Source organism: Cricetulus griseus, assembly GCF_003668045.3.
Source record: "Cricetulus griseus strain 17A/GY chromosome 1 unlocalized genomic scaffold, alternate assembly CriGri-PICRH-1.0 chr1_1, whole genome shotgun sequence".
Taxonomy (NCBI): domain Eukaryota; kingdom Metazoa; phylum Chordata; class Mammalia; order Rodentia; family Cricetidae; genus Cricetulus; species Cricetulus griseus.
The window spans coordinates 104,586,305-104,611,801 of NW_023276807.1; the positions used below are offsets into that span (position 1 = coordinate 104,586,305).

General features: G+C 47.1%; 2 protein-coding genes across 9 annotated transcripts in view; one reads left to right on the forward strand and one right to left on the reverse strand.

Annotated features, from left to right (window-relative positions):
• Trmt44 (tRNA methyltransferase 44 homolog) overlaps positions 1 to 12,343 on the reverse strand; it is a 32,302-nt gene extending 19,959 nt beyond the window's left edge. The window contains exons 1-3 of one of the 3 annotated variants that reach the window (XM_027387116.2): positions 12,209 to 12,343; positions 1,165 to 1,279; positions 318 to 508 (exon numbers count right to left, since the gene is read on the reverse strand). In XM_027387116.2, the coding sequence (XP_027242917.1) occupies positions 318 to 508; positions 1,165 to 1,204 (231 nt within the window). In that variant the 5' untranslated portion in view covers positions 1,205 to 1,279; positions 12,209 to 12,343. Of the gene's footprint in view, positions 1 to 317; positions 538 to 1,164; positions 1,280 to 5,391; positions 5,927 to 12,208 lie in introns of those variants that run through there. The other 2 variants (XM_027387114.2, XM_027387115.1) reach the window with 2 other exon arrangements.
• The window catches only part of Acox3 (acyl-CoA oxidase 3, pristanoyl), a 34,129-nt gene continuing 20,962 nt past the window's right edge, over positions 12,331 to 25,497 (forward strand). The window contains exons 1-7 of one of the 6 annotated variants that reach the window (XM_027387121.2): positions 12,331 to 12,449; positions 13,263 to 13,401; positions 19,731 to 19,886; positions 20,245 to 20,478; positions 20,786 to 20,860; positions 21,275 to 21,364; positions 23,016 to 23,159. In XM_027387121.2, coding sequence (XP_027242922.1) covers positions 19,743 to 19,886; positions 20,245 to 20,478; positions 20,786 to 20,860; positions 21,275 to 21,364; positions 23,016 to 23,159 — 687 coding nt within the window. In that variant the 5' untranslated portion in view covers positions 12,331 to 12,449; positions 13,263 to 13,401; positions 19,731 to 19,742. The other 5 variants (XM_027387117.1, XM_027387119.2, XM_027387120.2 and 2 more) reach the window with 5 other exon arrangements.

A 25,497-nucleotide genomic window follows, 5' to 3' on the forward strand; every position in this document is an offset into this window, starting at 1 on the left:
CCTGGGCTGAGCGACCCCATCTCAAAAAACAAAAATAAAATTTAAACAAATGTAAATTTATAATACGGTAAAACAATGCTTAATATTTTTAGATTAAAAATTCCCTTTTGAATTCCTGAAAAATGTAAAAAAATTTACTCCTTCTGGGTTTAAAAATGTACTGAAATATTCACTTGGTTTACATTGTCTGCACCCACAGTGGATTTTCAGTGTGGTACCTGAACTTGATAGGAAGCCCACAGAAAAGAGTCTCCCTGGAAGGCACTGACCATGACACTTGTTAAATGAGGGGACCTCTGATGCTCCTCTAACATTACCTTAACCATGTCTCTGTATTTCTCTTTGAGCTCCTGGTACATCTTGCTGTAGCGCAGGATAGACACCAGGGAAAGTGTGCTTTTAAATTCACTCTTCCTGTTCTCCACAGCCCACCTGGCCAGCTTGGACAGCAGTTCCTCTCCAAGCCAGGATGGTTTGGGATAAACAATGCCATCTGAATGCCACCTCTCTGGACAGAAAATTAAAACAGATATGAACCTTCAAAAATAAGAGAAATACCAGTAAGAAAAGCTGGCTTCATTCTTATTCTTAAGTTACATGCTTATTTCCCAGAAGAGAGCAGTAACTAAAACATCCTTTCTCTGAGTGAGTGAGTGTGTGTGTGTGTGTGTGTGTGTGTGTGTGTGTGTGTGTGTGTGTGTGTTTACATGTGTTTACATGTGCACATGTGTGCAGAAGATAGAGGACAACCCACAGAACATGTTGGTTCTCTCCTTCCAACATGAGTTGGTCCTTGGGATCAAACTTAGGTTGTAAGATCTGAAGCAAGCACCTTTGTGAGTGGAGTTATCTCACTGGCCTTGAAACCTCCTGAAGATGACTTCCTTTGTATTTTGCAACAACAGAGAGCTGACTAGTAGAGTACCCCAACTAGTTGCTGCAGACCATGAAGGCCATGTGGAATGTAGAGACTGGGGATTCCAGCCACCTTGCAAGCCCCAATCTAGGACCAGTACCAGGAAACCAGCAGAGTGGTGACTATAGTATACAAAGGAGACCATCCCACCAACACAAGGCCTTGGATCTTCTGCACCCAAGAACCTTCCAGCTGCCCAGGGATAGAATATCACATAGCAGTGTAACAGAACAGTATCCAGCTCTTACCATTCTCCTTCACTGTGATGGAGCTGGAGCTGATACACATTGCTCATCTTAACCACCAAATTCCCCTCATCATCTTCTTCCAAGGGTAAAAAGGTGACACTCCCATTGGTGACATCTGGTGGAAAAAGACAAAGCCAACAGGTCACAGCTGCTCTAAACAGCTCCCTTGGAAGTAGAACAGAGTAGCAATGAATATGAGGAGGACGCTTTCCAACCCTCAGTGGGACGCTTTCCAGTCCAGCTCTGGGAAGAAGGGCTCTGCACTTTGTACTATTACAGCCAGCACTTAGAAAGTACAAGACCTGAGTCAGGTGGTAGTGGTATACTCCTTTAATACCAGCACCTGGGAGGCAGAGGCAAGTGGATGTTTATGAGTTCAAGGCCAGCCTGGTCTACAGAGTGAGTTCCAGGGCAGCTAGGTTGTTACATAGAGAAATCCTGTCTTGAAAAACCAAAAAAAAAAAAAAACCAAACCAAACCAAACCAAAAAAACAGGAAGGAAGGACAGACGGACAGAGACGGTCAGGGCCAAAGATGGCTCAGCAGGTAAGGTGTTTGCTGCCAAGCCTGAAGACCTGAATTCTATCATTGGGACTCACATAATGGAAGGAAGGAAGAGACTCTTGTAAGTTGTCATTTGACCTCTACAAGGGTGATGTGGGACACACATGCATATGCTCATGCTCAAACACACAATAAATACATTTAATGAAGAGAAAGAAAAAAGAATAAAGCTCAAGGTTCATGACAACCACTCTCGGCAGCCAAGGGCTAGGAAGAGTGAGCCTGGAGGAAAGGCCTGCCCTCATGATCAGTGAAGGAGGCCCCTGCTTTGAGTGTCTGCCACACATAATCTTGACCTTCTTACATAAGTGGCACAGAACATCAACCATTACAGGCTGCTTCTGGACAGCAAACATTGTTCCAGGGCCCGCCCACATGAAAGGGCATTCTATGAATCTTCCCACTAAAACACAAGCAGAACAACATATCCCTAAACTAGAGTCACTTGCATTATATATGTAGAAATCAGAAGCCTGAGGGTATACAGTCCCTTCTTTAAAATCAATTGTGCCTACCTTTGAGATTTAAAAACAAACAAACAAAAACCAGCAAATCAAAATGGGGGGGTGAAAATTAATATTAAAGAATGCAACTTGAAAGCCACCTTCATTAGAAGGATCTGCCAAAATGAGTGGGAACTGAGGGGCCTACTGGGTCCAAAGAAGTCCAGCAGGCTGAGGGGCAGGAAACTGACACCCTGGGGTGCTACACACTGAGGGAGGTCAGAAGTCCTCCCCAGGAATATTGTTTCTGAGCAGAGCCAAAGGTCAGAGTAAGTGATGGGGTCCCTGAAACAGAGTTCAGACCGTGGAACACCTGCCAAGGCCTCAAGTGTGTGAAGAACAGGTGAATGGTGAAGAGTGCGAGAGAAATCAAAGGGCACCAGGACCAGGTGCAGGCCACAAGGGTCCTCACAGCTGACACAAATGCCGCTCCACCATGAGAGGAGAGACGAGAAGCAAACAGGCTAATGCTTTGAACATGAACTATCTTATTCAGAACGCATAGCAACTTTGTGATCTAGAATCACTTTGCCACGGTCCAGATTGGTACTCTGCAGCCTTGGCACCCCTGTCGTTTGGAGCTGGACAGATCTGTTATGGAGCTGACTACTTCTCTGCAGGATGCCCAGCATTATCCCAGGCTCCACTATCCCCACATGTGATTAAAAAATGCCTGCAACAGAACCAGTGAGTGAGATGGCTCAGCAGGTAAAGGTGTTTGCTGCACAAGCCTGAGAACCTGAGTTCAATCCTCGGAACCCACATAATGGTGGAGAGAGAGGAGTGACTCCACAGAGTTGTCCTCTGACCTCCATATGCATGCCAAGGAGAACATATACATGCAATAGTAGTAAGTAAAAGGTTAAACTGTCCACAAGCAATCTGACAGTGACAAAACTATGGAGAGCAAAACTGTCCCTGGTGGAGACCCTCTGCTGAAGATGAAGAACCTGGAGGGCTAGTCAATGCCAGAGGCTTCATGCTTCACCAATTGGCTGTCTTCACCAACCTTAGCTGGCTGTCTACATTAAAATGTCTTTCTTGTTTTGACAAGGCCTCACCATGTAGCTATAGCTATGGCTGGTCTAAAACTCAGAGATCTACTGCCTGGGTACTGAAGTTAAAGGCATGAACCACTACATCCAGTGATTTGTTTCTTTTGTTTTTTGTTTTGTTTTAGATGGAGGTTCATGTATTCCAGACTGGCGTCAAACTTGCTATGTGGCTGAGCCTGGCTTTGAACTCCTGATCTTTGTGCCTTCACCTCCCAGGGTTGGAATGACAGGCTTGTGTTCCAGGTCCATATTGAGAAATATGTATCATGTACCACCAACTACTGTTTTAAGCACCTTACAGTGAGCAATTTCACTAAACTATAGTATCCAGTTTTGCAAATGAAGAAACTGAGGCAGTGTCATACAGCTAAAAATGGGCACAGTTGAGTTTAAACCCATGACATGGGGGTTCCATAGAGGTGAATACTGTGAAGAGTCTCCCTGCAGAAGCCTGAGGAGAAAGCGATCCTAATACTAGCACTGCTGATGGAGGGGTAGTGCCTCTCTGAAAGAAAGGAAGGAGAATTCTGTCTGGCCTCCTTCTTCCCAGCAGCCAGCCAGCATCCTTCCCTTCTAGACACCCCCCCCCCCCACTTAAGCTCACTCTGTAAAGACAGCTGGGTGATGGAAAGAATTAATGTTCTGACATTGATGACAACAGGTGGAAGAACTACCAGAGGGTTCATTACCCAGAGCACAGTACTTGGAATGTCTTGGGAAGACAGAGAGAGACAATCAATAGTATGTAGGAAGTAGCATGCATCTACAGTGACTATAGCCCAAAAGACCCACAGTGGTTTCCCAAAGATGTCCACAACCTAAGGCTAGTACTCAGGAATATGTGGTATTATGTGGCAGGAGGAACTTTACAGACCTTACAAGAGAAAGTACGCTGGGCTATCAAGTGGCCAAACTCAACCAATCCCATCAGCACCAACTGGCAGAGAACTTTCTCCAGGTGGATACAGGGTAGGTAGGCATCAGGGAGATCCATTCAAAGCATGCAAAGGACCAGGCACTGCTGCAGGCATAAAGATGTAGGGGGCAGGACAAAAGAATCAAAGAGGCGCTGGGTGGTGGTGGAGCACACCTTTAGTCCCAGCACTCGGGAGGCAGAGGCAAGTGGATCTCTGTGATTCGAGGCCAGCCTGGTCTACAAAGCAAGTTCCAGGTCAGGCTCCAAAGCTACACAGAGAAACCCTGTCTCGAACCGCCCCCCCCCCAAAAAAAAATAAAGAAATCAAAGAGACTTCTAGGAGCAAAAAATGGCCCCAATTCTACAATCCTAAACACTGCATCCTAACATCCCAGGTGAGCTCTGAGGCACAGTCTTTCCCAGAGACTCCTGGGAAGAGCCCAGTCAGCCAGTTTGTGGATTTGGGCCTTGCAAGAGTCCAGTGCTTGGAAACCAGCAAAGCCCACCAGGATTCTGATCCACAGGGATTTGAGCAAGGACCAATTTGTCTGACCAGCCATTACATTGGCAATAATCTGCTACAGTGGCAACTGGGAAGTCAACACGTTGTGAGAGTTAAGTTCAAGGCAGGGATCTCCTGAAATCTCAAGGCTAGAAATACTCAAAGTTCATGGTGAAGTACAACCACCACTGATGACAAACAGGCTGTCATCCATCCAGGTTTAATACTCAGGAATATGTGGTATTCACTAGACTGTCACAGGTCATCTGTCCAGGCACAGCTTCCCCATCAGCTACCTCTACAGATACTAAAGTATCCTCCAACACCCAGCCCATTCTTCACCTCTCCCTGAAGCCTTCCAGACCTCCAGCATCTGCTCAACAATTCCATCCTCTACTGAAGACACACACATTCTCACATATCTCGCAAAGCCACTCAGTGTCCACGACCTCTGCACATTGCAGACACAGGCCCTTCAGCAATGTTAGAGCCTTGTGAATAAATGCATTCCAGACCGGACACGTTGGCACACGTCTTTAATGCAAGTACTAGGGAGGCAGAGGCAAGCAGATCTCCGTGAGTTCAGGGCAGGCCTGGTCTACATAGCAAATTCCAGGCCATATGTCACTGTGTCTCAAAAAGCAAACGCTTTCCAATCTATTCGCGTTCATCCCACTACGTTCCCACCTTGCACAACCAGTTCTTTCTTCGGCTCCGTAAGAGGGTAGTGACACTTCGCTTTCGGGATGACGGTTCTGAGAATCAGGTCGAGCTGCGGGACTTCCGGTTGAGAACCCAACGCGGGGCCAGAGAGGAAGGCCAGCATTTCCGGATTGTCGTGGACGAGGCTTTGGGAGACGCGGTCCCACAGAGAGTCCAGGTCAGCCGCGAAGCCTCCGAGGCCTGCCCTAGATCCTAATCCTGGCTCTGCCTCGGGAGAAGCTTGGCCGGGTTCTCCCGCGTCATGCCCCTCCAGCCCGGGTCCCTGTCTCCGCCGCGGTCCTTTCTCAGTCTGGGCGCGGGGCATGAAAGCGCTGCCGCGGGCCTCCGTGCGGGCGCCACATAGCCGCTTGTTGGCTACTTGCGGCCTCTCCAGCCACACGGCCACGGCGGCCCAGAAGCCCGTGGGTAGAACAGCACCGGGGTCGCTCAACGACACTCTGCCCAGCTCCACCATGTCTGCACGCTCGGCGCGCTGGGATGACGCGCCCCGGGAGCGCGGTGACGTCACGGAGCTAGAACCGGAAGCCCGCCCTCTGTTTTGTATAGTGGGCAGTTGAGGCTCCGGTGTGGGTCCGTGACGAGGGCGGAGCGGAGCGTGGGCCTCCATGGATAGAATCTCCAGTGATCCCGTTCGGTTGAATGTGCAGCACTGGCACTCTTCTCTTTCTCTCTGACTTGCTTTCTTGCGTGGGAATAATAGTTTCCTACGAGCAGTATATTCATCTTTCACCCCCCAAATGAAATCTGGCCCCATAGTTTCTACCTCTCCCAGAGCAAAGCTAATAACATGTAGAGAAGAATGGGGAGGGCGTTGTTACTTTAGTAAACAAGATGTAATTGATAGTCCCAGCAGAGAGCCATACTTATGTATTGTACAGGACTGATTGATTAGAACTTCACGATTGTTTAGAGTTGGAATGCAGATCCAAAGCCAGCATTACCTAGAGTGGTTATTTGAACCTTTCATAGCTATGCATTGCTTATTTCTGTGTCTGATTCAAAATCCTTATGACTAAAGTAAAACCTCTGAAATATATTAGCTTGGCAGAACATTAGCGTCTGCCAACCCAAAAGCTAAGGCTGTCATCTGAAACTTACAACAGAGACGTCCCTACTTTGCTATAACTTGACTACCTGAGGTCCCCAACAAAGTATTTGTTAAATCCTTTAGGAATGTACAAACTATTAGTTTCCACCGACATGAAGATTAAGAATGTCATCAGCAATTTCCTCACATTGCTCTAACTCAGCTACCTAATGGTACCCACAAGAGTATTTTAAAAACTTTATGGTTTCTGTTACTATAAAAACGTCATGAAACTCACCATGTTGGAACATGGTATTTAAACCATAGTCACTCATATTTGACTCCAGACAAAGCTATCTCTTATTCCCTTTAAGATGAGGGCTTTTGTTTTTGTTTCAGCACATTCAGCTGAAGAGCTAAGCGCTCACTCCTCAACTTCACCTCCCAACCTGCTGGCAATATCCGTGTAGGCAAAAGTTTCACCTTGATACTGCTCCTGGGCTTCACTATTGTAAGGAAAAAGGTCCAGCTAAAGAAACACACTCTCAGCAGAGCCAAAGAAACACACTTTGGTCCTGCAATCAGAACCAAAGAAATGCACCCTGACCCTGAAACCAGTGCCAAAGAAACACACTTTGTCCCTGGAATCAGAGTCAGTGAAAGAAATACACCTTGCCCCTAAAACTAGAGCCAAAAGGCTAAAAAGGACCAGTGAAAGAAACACACTTTGGCCCTGAAACCAGAGCAATTTCTGACCCTAAGGCTGTGCAGAAAATCAACCAATCCCTGAGCAGGAGACCTAGCCATTCTGAGCTCAGGGACTAAAATTTGACCAATCCCCACCCTGGAAATCTCCCTGGAAAAACGCCGCCCCTAGGAAGCCCTATATAAACCCTGTGCCTGTTCAGCTTCTGGCTGCCCGGCTGTTCTCTGCCACCTTGGCAGAGGGTAGCTACTCTCATGGATTCTTCCCTCCCCCAAAAAACTCTTGAATGAGATTTGAGTGAGACCTTCTTTCCCTCGAGCAGATATGACCCTAGGCGGAGTAGAGCAAGGCTGTAACACTTTTCTCTGGGGAAACCTTCCCTGGCAAAGCAAAGTTGCTGTAACAACTTCTCCGGGGAAACCCTCTCCTGCTGGAGCAGAGCTGATACACTCAGGAAGCCTTTCCCTGAAGCAGGGCTGTAAGGGGCTATGCTTACTGTGACCTGTGGTATTCCTTGGCTCCCAACTGCCAGAATAGCTTCCCATCCGAGGTGTAACACTCAGTATTCTTTGGCTCCTGAGTGCCAGAATCCCCATCCATCTTATCTGATCCATCAAATGCTTACACAACTATGACTCTCAGAGAGCCAGGTTGATCCATGACACTTTGATGCAGCTACACAACAATTATAACTGCTTGCTGCTGAAGAAAATTGCATCTCCTGAAAGTGACAGTGGAGAAGCAGCAATGACAGCATCAGGGGAGCTGCGGGAGTGGCATGGTGGAGCTGTGGGAGCAGCAACAGAAGGGTGGCAGGAGCTGGCAGTGGGTGGTAGCAGAGAATTGATTATGGTAGCAGCTGAAACATCAGTGAGGACAGCATAAGAAACAGCAAAACATTGCAGTGGCAGCAACCATGACAGTAGTCATGGCAAAAGAAGCAGCTGAAAAGTCAGAGGGCAACCAGGTCAGAAATCATAACATCAGGAAGAAAGAGTGTGCAGAGCTGAGGTGAAGGATGAAAGGCTGTAAAGTGCCAGAGAAAAGCTATAGGCTGCTTGAAGAATTCCAGAGAGCTGTTGGGACTTGAGAGCCAAGGGTCTCAGACACCTTACATCCAAGAGCTGTAACACTAATGCTGTGAAAGGCTGTAGAATGCTGACACTCTAGACCTATATATAAGAGCTATAACACTTGTCACTGTAGGACTCAGAGCCAGTCCTACACAGATGTAACAGTAGAGGGCGCAACTTGTTGCTGCTCATGCTGTGTGCTGCCATAAACTCAATGTTAGCATAAGCCAAGGGATACAAAGGCCATCAAAACCTGATAGTCCTTGAAGAACTTTCCTTTTGCCTCCTCACAATGTCTATACAATTAGAGCAAAGGGCTTCAGCCTGCTGAATGGCAGTACCAACCTATTCAGGAGGCTGACCAACAAGTCATTATCCACTGATCTTGGAAAGTAAGAGGTGTGCGCGCGCGCGCGCTGCGTGCGTGCGTGAGTGTGTGTGTGTGTGTGTGTGTGTGTAAGGAGATGCAGAGACATAGAGAGAAGCTAGTGACTCAATGTGGCTCCTCTAATCTTAAAGGTGCTAAGAAGGAAATTCAGTGACAAGTGATTGAAAGAGAACTGATCTGTGCCTTTACCCAAAATCTGGACTCTGGAATATCCAACTGTCCAAAATAGGGGCCAGAACCCAACAAAAATGCTTCCCCAGGTCACCACAGCTTTCACAATGGGGAACACAAGCTCATGCCCATATTTGCTGGTGTTGCCAAAAGTAAAGGGCAAAGTTTTCCAGAGGGAATGAATGTTTAACAGGAAGGCTTCACTGGCTTGGGACTGCTGGTATAAACCTGGCCATTACTCCTCATTTTGGTTGCTATTAAAATATAAAGTGGTTATTTGCTATTTGGGGGTTTTGTTTGTCTGTTTTTGAGGCAAGGTCTTTCTGTTAGCAAAGTTTCCTGGGCCCTAGTAGCCCAAACAGGCCATGTTACTAGGGCCTGGATGTCCTACCACCTCTACCAAAACAAAAAGAGACCAAAATTGGTGAATGCTCAAGTCAGGGCTTGGGGAAATGGGGCAGAGACTATATAATATATGCCTCACAGTAAAGCAAAGTGTGGTGCTGGGGGTTGTTGTGCCCAAATTCTGAACCCCAAAATCACCAAGAGGCCCATTTTGATGCAAAAGCAGAGAGTCTTTTATTGCAGTTGTTTAACAAGCTAACCCCATTAGCTCAGGCCCTTCATCCATCCACCATGGCAAATGGTTGGAGAAAGACCCCAAGAAACCATCAGACAGGGCAGTGTAAGGGTAGTGTCTAGGGGTATGCACAGTCTCAGGATTGGTGAGCCTCCAGCCTTGGACTACCTGCCCTGTGTTAATTGGTCAACTGGTTTTTATGGCCCATAGGCCCTCCCAGGGCAGTTGCTATGCCCTGCACATCACTGTTGTGCACTTGTCCGTAAAACACACCCAGAGCCGTAAAGCACAGCCCCACCAGCTAACTTCTGATTGGTCCCTTGCCACGAGGAGGGCATATGACCTCCAAGTGACCAGGACAGGCCCAGCAAGGTCAGGTGAGCACATGTTAGCCTGTCATGGCTGCCAAAATGGGGGGCTGGTCCCTTCAGGGTGAGAGTACACAGGGCAGTATAAACAGAGACTTAGTTCAGTGGGATAGTTTCCCACAAGTGCTGTGGAATATTCCTTTACACTGTGTAAATATATGTCACTGTGATTGGTTTAATAAATAAGCTGACTGGCCAATAGCTGAATAGGATATAATTAGGAGGGAAAGCCAAACTGAGAATGAGGGGATAAGGAAGGATGGAATGAGAACAGTCGCAGGCAGACACAGAGGGAGCAGGAGATGAACATGCCATGCTAATAAAGGTACCCCAACATGGCAGAGAGTAAATAAGAAACATGGGTTAACTTAAAATGTAAGAACTAGTTAGTAGTAACCCTAGCTATTGGCTGAGCATTTACAAAAATATAAGCCTCTGTGTTGGTTATTTGGAAGCGGTAACTAGGATGGGAAAACTCAGCCTACACATAAGAACCCCTCCCAGGACCTCAGCCTATATCAATTGATGGCTCTTCCTCTTTCCTAGGCCTGGATTTTTAGAAGATTGCCTGAGATTGCAGCAATCCAGTTACACAGCCTGTACAAACACATATGTATGTCTTCACAAGTGAGCTAATGCCAAGGCCTGCAGCAAGCCCTTGTTAACAGATGGTTTGTGTGAACTTCCCTTTGGTCTTTCTATCATCAGATATGCTGTGACCAGTCACACCATGCATGGCCGGGTTGCAATGCTCTCCTAGTCCCACAGAAGTTCTTTGACTCTTGAGAGCATGAGCCTGCTTTTCTTTTCAGGATAACAACCATAGGATTGAATGGCTGGGTTTACAGTGGGATTTCTCCATTGGCTCACACTGGGAACATTCACAATGATAAACTTCAACATTTATGTGTTCATCTTACAACCCAGCACCCATTTCAGATGCCCACTACTGTACAGGAGTTTACAACTAGAAGGGAGCTGGTGTGGATGGTCCTGGCAGAGTTGTCACTAGCCATGTTCTCTGCTGAGTGTTGTGGTTAATGTTCCCTCACCACTTTCCTGTGAGTCTTGAACTTATGGAGGTGTGGTGGTGATAGGGAAGATATGGCAAGAGACAAGGGACCAGAGTGTGGGAATAAACTTTAACAATGTACAGTCAAAGCTGGGTGGTGGTGCATGCTTTTAATCCCAGCACTTGGGAAGCAGAGGCAGGCGGATCTCTATGAGTTTGAGGCCAGCCTGATCTACAGAACTATATAGAAAAGTACTGTCTCGAAAAAAAAAAAAAACAAACTCCCAAACAATGTACAGTCAAGTGTGTTGACACATACCTGTATTATCAACACTTGGAAGACAAAGACAGAGGATCAGGAGTTCAAGGCCATCCTGAGCTACACGGCAAATTTGGTGTCAGTCCAGGCTACACGAGACTGTCTCAAATACCACCCCAAGAACAAACAAAAATGTGCAAATACTTGCGGGTACCAGTGACAGCCAACAGAACAAGTGACTAAAAAAGGAAGTAGCTAATGAGGCAAGGGCAAAACCCTTTATTTCCTGCAGTATAAGACCCTTCTGATGACCTTAGTGTTGTCTGTGCCTGAGGAAGCCATGCTCCAGTTCTTTCTCTTACCATCCTGTAGTATCATTGTCCCCTGGGTTCAACACAGAGGCATCCAATGAGTTCTCTGTCACACACAGGCTAGGCAGTGTCCTAAGACCAGGAGGGGACCATAGAGTTGGGCGCTGAAGGACAGGTGGGTGAATGCTACCAAGAAGTCTTGAAGTAAACCATGTCAGAGCTGAGAATGACAGATTGATTTGTTTACTTGATAGGATCTTGGTTTGTCAGCCAGCCTGGCTTGAAACTCATGATGCTCCTATCTCAGTTTCCCTGGTGCCAGGATTGCAAGAAAAGTTTACCATTGCACTGGATTGGGCAAGTCTTTAACCCAACCATCACAGAAAGACTGAAATGATGGCATCTAAACATGTTGAGTGAGCCCTGAGAAGGGCTGGGCAGAGGCACAGAATTGGAGAATGGGGGTAGGGGGACAATGATGTGCACCCTGGGGAGGGGAGATGGAATATGCTTTGTAAGTTTCCTCTATATGCTTACCTACGGCAATGACACCTCTCCTCCACAGAACTGATAGCCAGCAGCTCTCTTTCCCCCACCCATCCATCCAAATCCACTGCCACAGCCATTATTATTATTATTATTATTATTATTATTATTATTATTATTATTATTATTATTATTACTATGTGCAGGCACGAATGTACCAGAGGATGCTCCTGGAGGTTGGAGGAACTCTTTCAGGAGCACATTCTACGAGTTCCTGATAAGGAGGTCCCTCTGGGAAATTAGGAGCAATTCTGGGTAAATTGCATCTTAAAGGAGCCGCGGTCCCACTCCCCCTGAAAGTGCCCTCAAGAGGCCTGGACCAAAACAAGACAGCTCTAACCTGGGCCGAGGGCAGTTTCTGAGTAAGCCCCAGGGCTCTAACCAGGCCGAGGGCGACCGGGACGAAATCCTGTAACTCCAAACCCGGAACCGCATCTGAGCTGAGTCTTTGGAAGCATCTGTATTTCCTTGGTTACGGGTCGGCACGGAATGATGACGCAAGCAACCAGCCGCTACTTGGGGCAATGAGGGGGAGGCAGAGAACGTCTCGGAGGGACGACGTCACACTCCAGGATGGGCGGGTGGGTGTCAGTCAGACTTCTCCAGCCTGCCCCATCCTCATACACCAGGACACACTTGATCAGCAGTGTGCGCAGGACACCGGCGAGACTAGTACCGCGGACCCCACGCTGGATCCGAGCAGTGAGGACATGCGGTGCCCGGGAGATTCAGGACAGGACAGGGGCCTGCTGGAGTTTGCACTCTGCCCCGAGGTCATGCTCTCTACTGAGAGAAAGCTGGCTCTCTACTCAGAGAAAGCTGGCCGCAGCTTTTAGAGGCTGCCCCTCCGCAGAGAGTTACCCTAAGACAGAATTTGAGCAAAGTTAGCTGTAGATTGAATTCGTTTGTAGTGTTTACGGGCTGCTCCCCAGTGGGTCTAGGCACGGTACTATTCATGCTTCTCAGGTGCGCTGAACTCTGGACAGGAAATTCTTAGCAAGAAGGCTGCCGCTGATCTACACCCAAGACCTTAATTCTCCCTAATGATCGCAGTTGCATTGAACCCTATCCTCCTGGCTCATGAGTCTTGGCAGTAATCGGGACAGTAGGCTAGTCCATTATGCCCAGCATGAAACTGAATTTTTAAAGTGGAAACAAGAGGGATAGAGACAAGGAACAGACTGGTGAAGGTGGAGTCACCAGCTACTTTGTTGGAGACTGAAGAAGAGAGGAAATCTACCCATAAGACCAGGTGGACTGGAATCTCCCAGGTGGCCTGAAAGTTACAGTCTGTTAATGCAATGTGTAGTGTTAGTGTTTGTTGGGTCTGGTCTGTTGGGGCTGTAGATACAGGACTTCACCAAAACTAAGGCCTCATGTTTTATTTTAAATAGAGAGAAAGACTGGAAGAAACGTCAGAACGATAACGAAGCATAACAAAGGCCTGATTTGTGTCCCAGGAACTTTCTATGCACACATTGCCCTGTGTGCTCACAACCTTGCTTCTGAGAAACAGGGTGGCAAAACAATTCGGTAAGGCTACTGGACTGTTAAACTATTGGGATTGGAGCCAAGGCAACATGGCTGTGAGGGCTGTGTTTGTGACAGCTGTAACACAGTGTAGCTGTGTTGGTGAACTCAGGTGGCATGGGACCTTTGGGAGTTGGTGAGGACCTGGGATCTAGAGCAAAGCAGGCTGCTTCTTTGCCACAGATGTTTTTAGTTAGGATGAAATCCACTTTCTCTTGTTGTCTATGATGGCCTGTATTAGGGTTCTCTAAAGGAAAATAACTGATAGAGCGATATAAAGGAAGGGCTTTTGCAGGCCCAAGCATGGCAAACATGATGTCAACAGGTTTTACCTTTTACCCTTCTCCCTGTTGCTAAAAAATCATTTCACATTCCTAAAGCTAGCCACCAAAGTCTATTTCCTTATTTAGCCACTTCTTCCTCCTGAGGCTGACCACCAAGGTACAGCTCTCAAAGTATCAAAGTCCAGCAATCAAAAGTCCCCTTTTGATTATGCTAGTTAACTTGTCCAATTAAAATTAAACACCTCATCCTCACAAGGGGTTTCCCCTTTTCCTTTTATAAGCTGCCATTTGCCTATGGGCCACATCTGTCTCCTCTCTATCCAGAGGCAGTCCTTTATCCCTCTGTGGCAAAAATCCCTTTCCCCTCTCCCTTGGCCCTTTTCTCCCTTCCCCCTTGTCTCCTATCTCTGTGTTTGTCCCTATGGAACAAATAAATCTCCTTTGTGCTGAGAACTTAGTCTTGATGTGTCCTGTGCTGACTCTAGTCCTTTCAATATATATTCACATATATAGGTTATATATATTTGTTTTTCGAGACAGGGTTTCTCTGTATTGCTTTGGAGCATGTCCTGGAACTTACTCTGTAGACCAGGCTGGCTTCGAACTCACAAGAGATCCACCTGCCTCTGCTTTCCGAGTGCAGGGATTAAAGGCATGTGCCACCAATGCTCACTTGGATATAATATAATATATATATATATATATATATATATATATATATATATATATATATATATATGGCCTGGATAATATAACAATGGCTGCCTCACTCCGAGAGTTCAAGAATCTGGTAGCTTCTCTGTCCACAAGGCTGGATAGCTCAGTAGTCCCAGTTTGGGGGTTGTAGTCCTGGGTGATTTCTGGGCAGCTCTTGGTCTTTAGCCTTTGTTGGAATCCTGAAGGAGCTGGTTCTAATACCGGAGAAGGAATGCCTCAGCAGTAGGATAGATGAACTTCCCGGTGTGAGAGCAAGCAGGCAAAAAGAAAAGTTTCCTTCCGTGTTCATCTATCTGGGAGGTGCCTCCAGAAAGGGTTTTCCTACTTCAGAGAATCTGAACAAGAACATCCCTCACAGGAACGACCAGAAACTTGTGTTTTAGTTGATTGTAGGTGCAGGCAAGCTGGTCCTCAGGATTAGCCATTGCATACCTTATCCAAGAATATCTTGCAAATATAAGATCACAGATTGGCTTCTCTATGATCTTCTAAGAATTTGATAGGTCTAGATTGTATGTGTAGATCTGTGCCATGGGAAGGTAATTTTTGTGTATGTGAGAGCCTTGTCCTTTCATATGGAGCTGTCCACAGTTGTTGAAAAGACTGCTTCTTCTCACCGAATTATTGTGGCATGCTAAAGTGGCAACAAGTGCAAGGGGTTTTTGTTTGTATGTTTTTGGTCAGGGTCTCATGTAGCTTGGACTGGCCTTGGACTCACTAGGTAACCAATGCTGACCTTTAACACCAAATCTTCCTGCTTCTGTCTCAGAAGTGCTGGGATTACAGGTGTATAGCCCATGACAGGTATGGGAGATATGTATGTGTGTCTGTATATATAATACATATCACATATGCTTTGGAATATTATTTTAAGGTGTGTTACATTTGTTTATGCTGTGGAACATTTGTTTAACTCTGTGAAGCTGTGATTCTTTGCCTGTCTAAAACACCTGATTATCTAATAAAGAGCTGAATGGCCAATAGCTAGGCAGGAGAAAGGATAGGTGGGGCTGGCAGGCAGAGAGAATAAATAGGAGAAATCTGGAAAGAGAAGAGAAGGAGCAAGACAGAACAAGGAGAGAAGGACATCAGGAACCAGCTACCCAGCTATACAGCAAGCTGTGGAGAAAGAAGTAAATAAAGATATGCAGAAATAAAGAAAGATAAAAGCCCAGAGGAAAAGATAGATGGGTTATTTTAAGATAAGAAAAGATGGCTAGAAACAAACTAAGGCCTGGGTATTTCTAAGTAAGTATTAAGCCTCTGTGTGTATTTTATTTGGGTCCTGGGTGGCAAGCCCCCAACGAGTAAAGAGCCAAAAGAACAAAAATAAAGAGTAAAAAAACCAACAACGGCACACACACATATTTTATGTGTATGTAGATCAAACTCCATCCATCAGCCTTCATGGCCAGCACTTTTACCTACTGAACCATCTTGCACCTTCATCCCTTAAAGTTTTTTAAAATTTTGTTTTATTCATTTATTCATTTTATTTATTCCTGTGGGGCAGAGGCTGATGTGCATACCATAACATGCATACAGGTGGAGGTGGGGGGTGGAGCGTCATAGAACAAACTAGGAGAATTGGTTCTTGCCCTCTACCATGTGGGCCTCCAGGACTGAACTCAGACTTCTAGGCTTGACAGCAAATGCCTTTATGGCTGAGCTGTCTTGCCAGCGCCTCCCCCCCTTTTTAAGTCTGGAACTCCAGCCCATGGGATGATGTTTCCGTGTTTATCTTGGGTCTTCCCTCAGTCAAAGCTTTCTAGAAACAACCTCAGGTACACCCAGAGATAAGTTTTCTATGAGATTCCAGATCCAGTCAAGTTGACAATACGGTTTGACCACCACAGAAAGTAAAGACAGAGGAGACTAGGTAGTGATATTTTGTTTACGATTTAACAAATAACGCTTGCCAGAAGATCAAAGTGCAAAGCTAGCTACACTAGTTAGTCACAGAGGTCAGGCAGTGGCACACACCTTTAATCCCAGAACTCAGGAGACCTAGGCAGATGGATCTCTGTTAGTTCAAGGCCACATTGGGCTACAGAAAATTGATCCAGTCTAAAAGAGAAATGAAGCTTACATAAGGTAATCCCAGCATTTGGAGTGACATGCCTTTTTGAATTAATATGTTGTCACAGTCATTTACGTTTCATTTGGACTTTTGAATATTCATTTGTTAAATTAGTCCTTAATTTTTTAACCTTGTTTTTATTCAGCTATACATTTTCCCCCTCTCCCCTTCCACCCTCCTCCATATCCCCCATGCTCCCAATTGACTCAGGAGATCGTGTCTTTTTCCCCTTCATAGGCAAATCCATGTATGTCTCTCTTAAGGTCCTCTTTGTTACCTAGGTTCTCTGGGGTTGTGGACTGTAGGCTGGTTATCCTTTTGTTTATGTCTAATATCCACTTGTGAGTGAGTACATGTTACATTTGTCTTTCTGGGTCTGGGTTACCTCACTCTAGTTCTGTCCCATTTGCCTGCAGATTTCAAGATGTCATTGTTTTTTACCTCTGAGTAGTACCCCATTGTGCATATGTACCACATTTTCTTTATCTATTCTTTGGTTGAGGGGTTGTTTACAGGTTCTGGCTATTATCAATAATGCAGCCATGAACATAATTGTGCAAATGTCCATGCAGTGTGAGTGTGCAATCCTTTGGGCATATGCCCAAAAGTGGTATTGCTGGGGCTTGTTGACATGCCTTTAGTCCCAGAACTAAGGAGGTGGAGACAGGAGTGATATGGCTGGGCAGAGAGAGGAATATAAGGCAGGAGGAGATGAGAGAGATGCAGTCTGAGGAGCAGTGCAGCCTGAGGATAGGATCGCCCCTTGATCTGAGCATTGGTAGAGGTGAGAACTCTCTAGTGGCTGGCTGCTTTGCTTCTCTGATTTTCAAGCAAGTTTTATTTGTTAGATCATAAACAAAATATTACCACAAGACTACTTATGTGGACTGGACTTGTCAAACTAGAATTGCCTGTGGCTGTTTGTATGCTGCCCCACATAGGTGGCCACAGCCCCCATTGTTTATCTCTAATGATGACTTAGTTGCCGACCTTAACTGCTAGCCATTTTAGTTACTGACTGGTTTTGCTAGAAGGCTGATTAGCTCAAGTCGCTCATTTGGATCTTGGAGGTTTTCCAAGTGCTATTAATTTAATCAATCACTCTCCTCACAGCTGCCAAAATCTTGATTATCTGTCTACAGCAGTGGTCCTCAAACCTTCCTAATGCTGTGACCCTTTAATACACTTCCTCTTGCTGTGGTGACCCCCCCACCATAAAATGATTTTCATTGCTACTCCATAACTGTAATCTTACTGCTGTTATGAATCATAATGCAAATACCTGTGTTTTCTGATAGTCTTATGTGATCGCTGTGAAAGAATCATTTGACACCCCCCCAAAAAAAAGGGGTCATGATCCATAGGTTGAGAAATGCTGGTCTACAGGATGGCCTTGAGTGTCATTCCTAAACTGGAGCAGGATTGTTAGAAGCCATCCTTACCTGCATTGTAGTCAGTTATAATTGTCTGCATTAGAAGCGGTGTGTTAAAAGCAAGAATATGTAGCAAGCAGCAATGCCCAGCATGTGTTCCCCTAGCAGGGAAAAGTCTCGTGGAAACTAGCCGCTGGTCCCTGTCATTTCCCTTGTTTCTTGGAGCCTTCATACCTCTTACCAGTCATGTGGCTGTCTCGTACCCAGTAGTGTCTCTATCCTTGGTATTTCAAGCTTCACTGTTTGTTTTATTCATTAATTTTGTGTATGTGTATGTGCCTGCATATCTGTCTATGAACCACATGTGTGCCCAAGGAGGTCAGAGATGTGTTAGATGCCCTGGAACTGGAGACATTTGTAAGCCAGTATGTAGGTTCTGAAACCAAATCCATGTCCTCTGCAAGAATAGTAAGCGCTTTTGAACACTGAGCCATTTCTCCAGCCCTGGCTTCATTGTTTTAACCTTTACCTTCCCTTTTTACCTTGTGTCCTTTTCCACTGTAGCATATGTGGATAACATAGTTTTCTCCGTGGCCTCTTTCCCTTACTGCCTCTGTGAGCTAACTCCCACTTATATAGTCCTAAATTACCTCTGGTTTGTGATGAGTCTTGATGTCCCCGATCAAATCTGAGCTTTCTCTTTCCTGGGAGCAGATGGTGGAAGTTTTCCAGTCCTGTCAGTCTTTACAAGGACATAGTTTTTGGAACTTATTCTGTTGTCCTTCCCTTGCCTCTCCTTTGGGCCCTTGCTCTCATCTTTGACTGCGTTTCCTCTGTCTGACCTTGGATTTAGTGGCTCATGTTTCTCTGGGGACAACCTTCTTGGCTCAGAGTTGGAGAAGGTCTTGTAGGACTTGATCTGTGAGGGCAGGTGCTCAGCCATGCTATGCCCCTGCTTTCCCTGTCACATGGGAAAATACTATCTGCACTGTGACCACAACCTGGAGTCCAGCCCTAGACCATTTGAATAGTTACCTCAGTGGCTCCCAAAGGTGTTTAGGTCTCCTTGCCTGGATTTGGCTCTCAGATTCTTGTTGGACAGAGCATAGGTCCTTGGCCTTTATGCTATGATGTATTAGATTGCTTGAAAGGACCCAGTTTATACAGGGAATTCCGGAACAGTCCTTTAGTGAAAAGCATCTACCTGCACTGTGAGTGGGAAGTCTTGAGTGTTGAGTACAGACCAACAGTACAGACTAACAGTAGTCACAGCTTCTGTGTTCAGTGGCTGGTGTCTGGGTGAGCAGGGACATCATGCGTTGTAAGCAGCAAGATTCCAGAGGGGGCCGGGCATTGGTGGTGCACACCTTTAATCCCAGCACTCGGGAGGCAGAGGCAGGCGGATCTCTGTGAGTTCAAGGCCAGCCTGGTCTCCAGAGAGAGTGCCAGGATAGGCTCCAAAGCTACACAGAAACCCTGTCTCAAAAAACAAAACAAAACAAAAGATTCCAGAGGGGAAGCTCCCTAGCTCTAGGCCTAGTGATCCATAAGGGACCTGAACTTCCTGACAACTGAAAGACCAGTTTCTTCAGGATGGACTCTTCACTGCTACCTGGTTTATCACAGCCTGTTTACCTTGGCCCTCCTTCTCACTCCTTTCACAGATGGCACATCTCTGACTTGTGTCCTCATGCCTGTACAGGAGTGCAGTCCAGGAGGGGAGTGCTGCCTCACCCTCCCTTTTGGACATCATTGCCTCCATACTGATGCTTTGCTGCCTCTGCTGCTGTTGCTTGGGAGACACTGGCTTTGCTCTTCTTCTAATATGGTGTGGTTGTTCACAGTGGTGTCACGCAGCAGGTTTGCTTCTCTGTGCAGGTTGACAATACCATGGGATCTACACCAGAAGGAAGAGACAGTGCTTTATGGCCAGACACCCCTAAGGGCCCCCTTAGTGCCTACCGAGCAAGAGCTTCCTTCAGCTCCAAGGAGCTGCTGCTCTTCTGGGATGGTAAGGATGTGCTCCACTTCAAGGTGAGGTCCGCATGGAGTCTGCTTGTGTCTTTATTCCCCATCAGAAGTGACTTTGAGGTTTTGAAGCCCAGCGACTTTCCTGGCCCTAATAGCTCGGTAGGATGGGTAGTTCTTGGGACAGTGTGAGTCTGTCTCCTCTTACCCCAAGATGAGTCTCAGGATGCTAGAAGGAAGGAATGGACAAGATTTTGGAATTCCTATGTCCTTCTCTCAGCTGAGATGGGTGTTTTCATTTGGGGGATTCTAGGTCAGACTAGGTCCCAGGCAGCCATGACCCTAAGAGAAACCAAATGCATAAGAGCACGTGACCGCCCCCCTCTTGGCTTTCAAGTTAGCACCCTGTGCCCTGTGTTTACAGAAAACCATCTTCAAGACTTTGGAGAATGACCCTCTCTTTGCTCGCTCATATGGGACCGATCTGCCTCTAGAGAAGCAGCGGGAGCTGAACTTCCTTCGCTGCAAGCGGGTCTTGGAGTATGACTTCTTCCACCTGGAAGAACTGTTGAAGGAACCCCTGAAGATCCCAGCACTGATTCACTGCCTGGGCATGTACGACTGGTCCCTGGCTTACAAATGTGCCCTCCACATTTTGGTGAGTGTGAGGTAGAGAGCTGGAACCCATGTCCACACTGGGCCACACACATCAGACACAAACCACAGCCCCACGGCTCTTAAAATATTCAGGATTTAAGATTAAGTGACAAGGCTAGATTTTCAGCTTTCAGTACAAATTTGCATCCATGGGTTCTTGGATGAAATATATTCATTCAAAATGTAGTACAATCCAGGAGGAAGAGGTAAGGTGAAGAGTATGTGGGGTAGGTGTGAGGTGTGCCTGCCCTGATCCAGGAGTGGCAGCACCCAACCACACCCACACCCCCATCTGTGTTACATTTCAGGTTTTTGGATCTGCAATTTTCAATTCTGGTTCTGAGCAGCGTCTCAAGTACCTTGAAAAGATCTATAGCTTGGAGGTGAGTCATCCATGGTGAGCTGTGAGACCATACTTAGCAGTGGACAGGCAGGCCACAGAAAAAGCCTGGGAGGCCAGGCTCTGCTTTTCTAAGTGCTCTCAGGCTGGCACTCTTCCTTGCCCACTCTATTTGGCTGTGGACTTTGCTTTCCTGTCTGACTGAATGCTCCATGGCTTCCTCTGACTGTAAAAGTCTTTGCAGCCTATATTCAACATAGGATGCTGCCAGCAGGTGGGAGTGGTATCCAGTGCAGCAGGGTGACTCAGTCATGCGGTAGTCTGGTTACATAGGCATGGAAAGGTGTGCCTGGGCTCCTGGCTTTAGTCATCTGGATTTCTTGGTGGAATAGTGGCTGCAGGAATACACACAGGAACGTATCATACCCCTGGCATCACTTTGTACTTTGATGTTTAGATTTTTGGCTGTTTTGCTCTGACTGAACTGAGTCATGGGAGTAACACCAAGGCCATGCGAACAACAGCTCATTACGATCCTGCCACCCAGGTAGGTTCTGGATTCTGGACCCAGGGTGCAGCGCATGAAATGTTGTGAATGAACAATAATTAATCAAGATTGTTGTCCCCAGGCTGGGCGTTGGTGGCCTTTAATTCCAGCTCTCAAGAGGTTTAGAGGCGGGCGGATCTCTGTGAGTTCCAGGACAGCCTGGTCAGGACAGCCTCCAAAACAATACAGAGAAACAGAAACCCTGTCTTGAAAAACAAAACAAAACAAAAAGATTGTTGTCCCCTTACAACTCTCATTAGAGGTCACTGTCAGATGCCTTTGAGATCATGCCTTATGCTGAGGCATGAAGTCTTCACCTTCCATGCTGAGCAGATGGTTTGGGGACACATGGAGGATCAGATCCTCATGCTACATGAAGTGTTCCAAAGGAGGGTACTTCTTCCCAACCTCAGCCCTGGGGCCCGCCTTGCCTATATGCTTACGGGGCTTTTCGTGGCTGAGCAGCCTACTAGATCTCTGCTCCTTGCCACGTTTCTGGCATCCTTGTGATACCCTTGTTGCTGTCTACTGTTGGGGCATTGCTGGGCCCTGTTCTGTGAGGACTCTGACTTCTGCAGGGAGACACTGTGGGGAGAGTCCACTATTGGTTCTCTAGGAGCTCCTAGTATGCAGAGTGAGAGGGACATGGCTTTCAAATGTCGGGGGTGGTCAGTGCTGAGTGGGGTGTGGAAGCCCCCTTTCTCCACTTGTCTAAGGATTGTGCTCCGCTGCCACCTTCCTTCATGTGCTGTTGGGAGCCCCACCCTCCCCATTATCTTCGATGTGATAGAGAGGGTCTGTGTGCAGAAAATGAAACTCGGGGTACAGCACTTGTTCACTGTCCATCCATCCATGTGGCTGACTGTGAACTCTGACCTGAACTGCTGTATGGTGGAAAGAGAACAAATCATGCCATGTGCAGCCCTGCAAGGGCAGGGACAAGTGAGGGAGGGACCACCATGCAGGCTGTCATACCTGCCAGCACATAGGCCCCCATTCTTTCTTGCCTGCTTCTTGACCAAGATCTTCCTCTTGGTCTTTCTGATTCCTTGGCCCTGTCTGCTCCCACTCTACTCTGGGGCCTGAGACTTCTATGGGTGGGAGGCTGGTGCTGACTGGTAGCAAAGGGCCCCAAGGCCATACCTTAGGTCGTGGGGCAATTGCTGACTCAACAGAACCAGAGCTTGCCCAAGATATCCCTGCCAGTGACGTGTGGCTCCAGCTCACATACCAGTTTATGCCTCACTTGTTCATTCCCAAAGTCCCTTGTTCCTTTCCAAGGGCTGATGCTCTCTACTGGTGCCAATATAGTCAAAGCAACAGAAGGAAAGCGCCCCTTCATTAACAGTCCGGAGGGGTTGTGGCAAGAAGGAAAGCACACCTCTGCTGACAGAGTGTGGTCAGTGTCAGTCTCTGTGGGCGAGTGCCAGCCAGCAGTCCACTGTGTAAGAGACTGAGCCTCATTTTCCATTTCCTCTGTAAGTGACCCTGGGACAAGAATAAAGTCAGCTTGGCCCACACAGGAAATAAAGCATTCAGGCCCTTCTCACTGTTGGCTCAGAAGCTTGAGCATAGGTGTCAACCTGGTGCAGAGGACAAGACGTTCTCTGCTCTCAGTTGCCAATTACAAGGCTGTCATCTCCCTTCACAGGAGTTCATCATACACTCCCCGGATTTTGAGGCTGCCAAGTTTTGGGTGGGCAACATGGGCAAGACAGCAACGCATGCGGTGGTGTTTGCTCAGCTGTACATGCCAGATGGCAAGTGCCACGGGCTGCATTCCTTCCTGGTGCAGGTAAGACCTGGGTGGGATTGTCCCCAGGTAGACAGTCACCTGCAGCCACAGGCATGGTGTTGTCAAGCACAGATGTGCACTGCCATGGAAGACACTATGCTGGTACCAGGCTTCCTGCATCATGCCTCACTTTCAGACCACAGTGCTGCAGTGTTTCTGGAGTCTGTGAGTGCACAGCAGGCCTGCCATCCCAGCACACATCTGTAATCCCTGCACTCAGGAGGTTGAGGCAGGATTGTGATTTTGAGGCAAATCTTGGCCTGTGTAGTAGATTCTGTCTCAAAAATCAAAATCAATAACTGCTGTAAGAGAAGCTCAGTGGTACTTCACCCTCCCCTCCAGCAAGGTGCCTGTACTCAGGGCACCTCAGTGACATCTCATCCTCCCCTCCAGCAGAGCACCTGTACTCAGGGCACCTCAGTGACATCTCACCCTCCCCTCCAGCAGGACACCTGTACTCAGGGCACCTCAGTGACATCTCACCATCCCCTCCAGCAGAGCACCTGTATAGTGGGCATAGCCCATGCTGCCCTGCAGGGTTGACAGTCTTGTACATATCATGGGAAATGGAAGGTGAATCTGCACAGTTAATATTTATGAGTTAAGCATGGCCTTAGCTACTTTTGCTTTTCACTTTGGAACTCTTTCCAGATGGAACTTGAAACTGGCAGTAGTCGTGTAGTTTTTAGAGGTTTATGTATTTTTATTTTATGTGTATGTGTGGGTGCTGTGCACCATGTACAAGCAGTCCCTGTGGAAGAGGGCATTAGATGCCCTTGAACTGGAATTACAGTTGTTTGTGAGCTGCCTGATGTGGGTGCTAGGAACCAAACCTGTGTTCTCTTCGAGATCTACTAAACCATCCCTCCAGCTCCCACTAGAGGTATTTTTGATTATTTGGAAAACACCAACTATTTTTGCCCTGTTAGTTGCTCCTCCTATGTTAGCTTTTTGCTGCTGTAACAAAATTCCCTACCACAATAACTTCACAGGAGGAAAGGATTATCCTGGCTCAGTGTTTGAAGTACCAGCCCATGGTCTCCTGGCACACTGATGCTCCTGTGGGCCTGTGGGAGCCCAGCTATCCTGGCAGGAGTATGTGGGCTGAATAAGCTGTGTCTGGGGACAAAATGAAAAGAAACAGGAAGTGGCCAGGGTCTCAGTAACCTCCCAATAGCCTGATTTTCTTTCACCATGTCCTGCCTTCCCACAACACCATGGGCAGAAGCCCAAAACATTTACCTCTGAGGACCAGGATCCAAACCTTGACACTTCTTTATTAAAGTTTAAATAAAATCAGATCCACAAAATAAAAAGCTAGTGACTTACAAATAGCTAAGTTCTAAATGCCTATATTTAACCAACCCTCCCTCCCTCTCTTACTATTTTCTTCCCTTGGTTCTGGAGTTTGGATCCAAGGTCTCCCACATGCTAAGCCCATACTGTACCCTGAACTATGTTCTCAGTCTCCAAATGTCTTTAGACCAGGTGTCCCCATCCCAGTGCTGTGTTTTCTGGGTGGGCAAGCAGCAGCTGTGGTTGGTCCTCACTAGTGTGTGCCGCCAGTGTCTGTTATCTAGAACAACATTGCCTCTAGACATTGCCCCCATCCCTTTGAGGGGAAGGGAGGCAGTAGGGCCTCTGCTTCATGGTTGGCAATTCTGCTTCATGTGGAATGAAACCTGTCTTTTTCAGGAGCCCCTAGGTCAGGAGTCTATAGCCAGCCATGCCTACATTCCTGTAGGGAATGTTCAGTGGACACCCATTGGGGAGATGAGATCAACATAGCTGTCCTGGTTTCCTTTCCACAGCACATATGTGCATAGCCATTTTGACATTATGCTGGAATCCCACTGCAGGTCTTCTGTCTGAGGCATGAATGGGATCTCTCTACATCCGCTAAACAATGTGGGCCCCTAACCCAGCCTGTGGCTGGTGAAGTGACACATCACAGCCAGGACTAAGCCAGGAGAGCCACTGGGCTCTAGAGCTGGAGTCAAGAACCATTGTATTCCTTGATGGCTCAGGAAGCTCTCTCCTACCTTCCCCAGCTTCTGGCTTCACTGGTCATTCCAACTTCTGACTCATCGCCACACTGCCTTTCTGTGAATCTGTTCCCTTTGTAAGGACACTTACCATGGATTTAGGTCCCATCTAGGAATCCAGGTGTTGAGGACTCTCCCTTATTGCAACTGCAGAGGTCCATTTTCCACAGAAGGCTTCATCCCCAGACCTGGACATATCACTCCAGGGAATCCAGTATGACCCAGAACTCTTCAGGGTCACCCCTGACAGTGGCCAGCTTGTCTGGGCATGCTGCCTTGTCTTCTGAAAGACT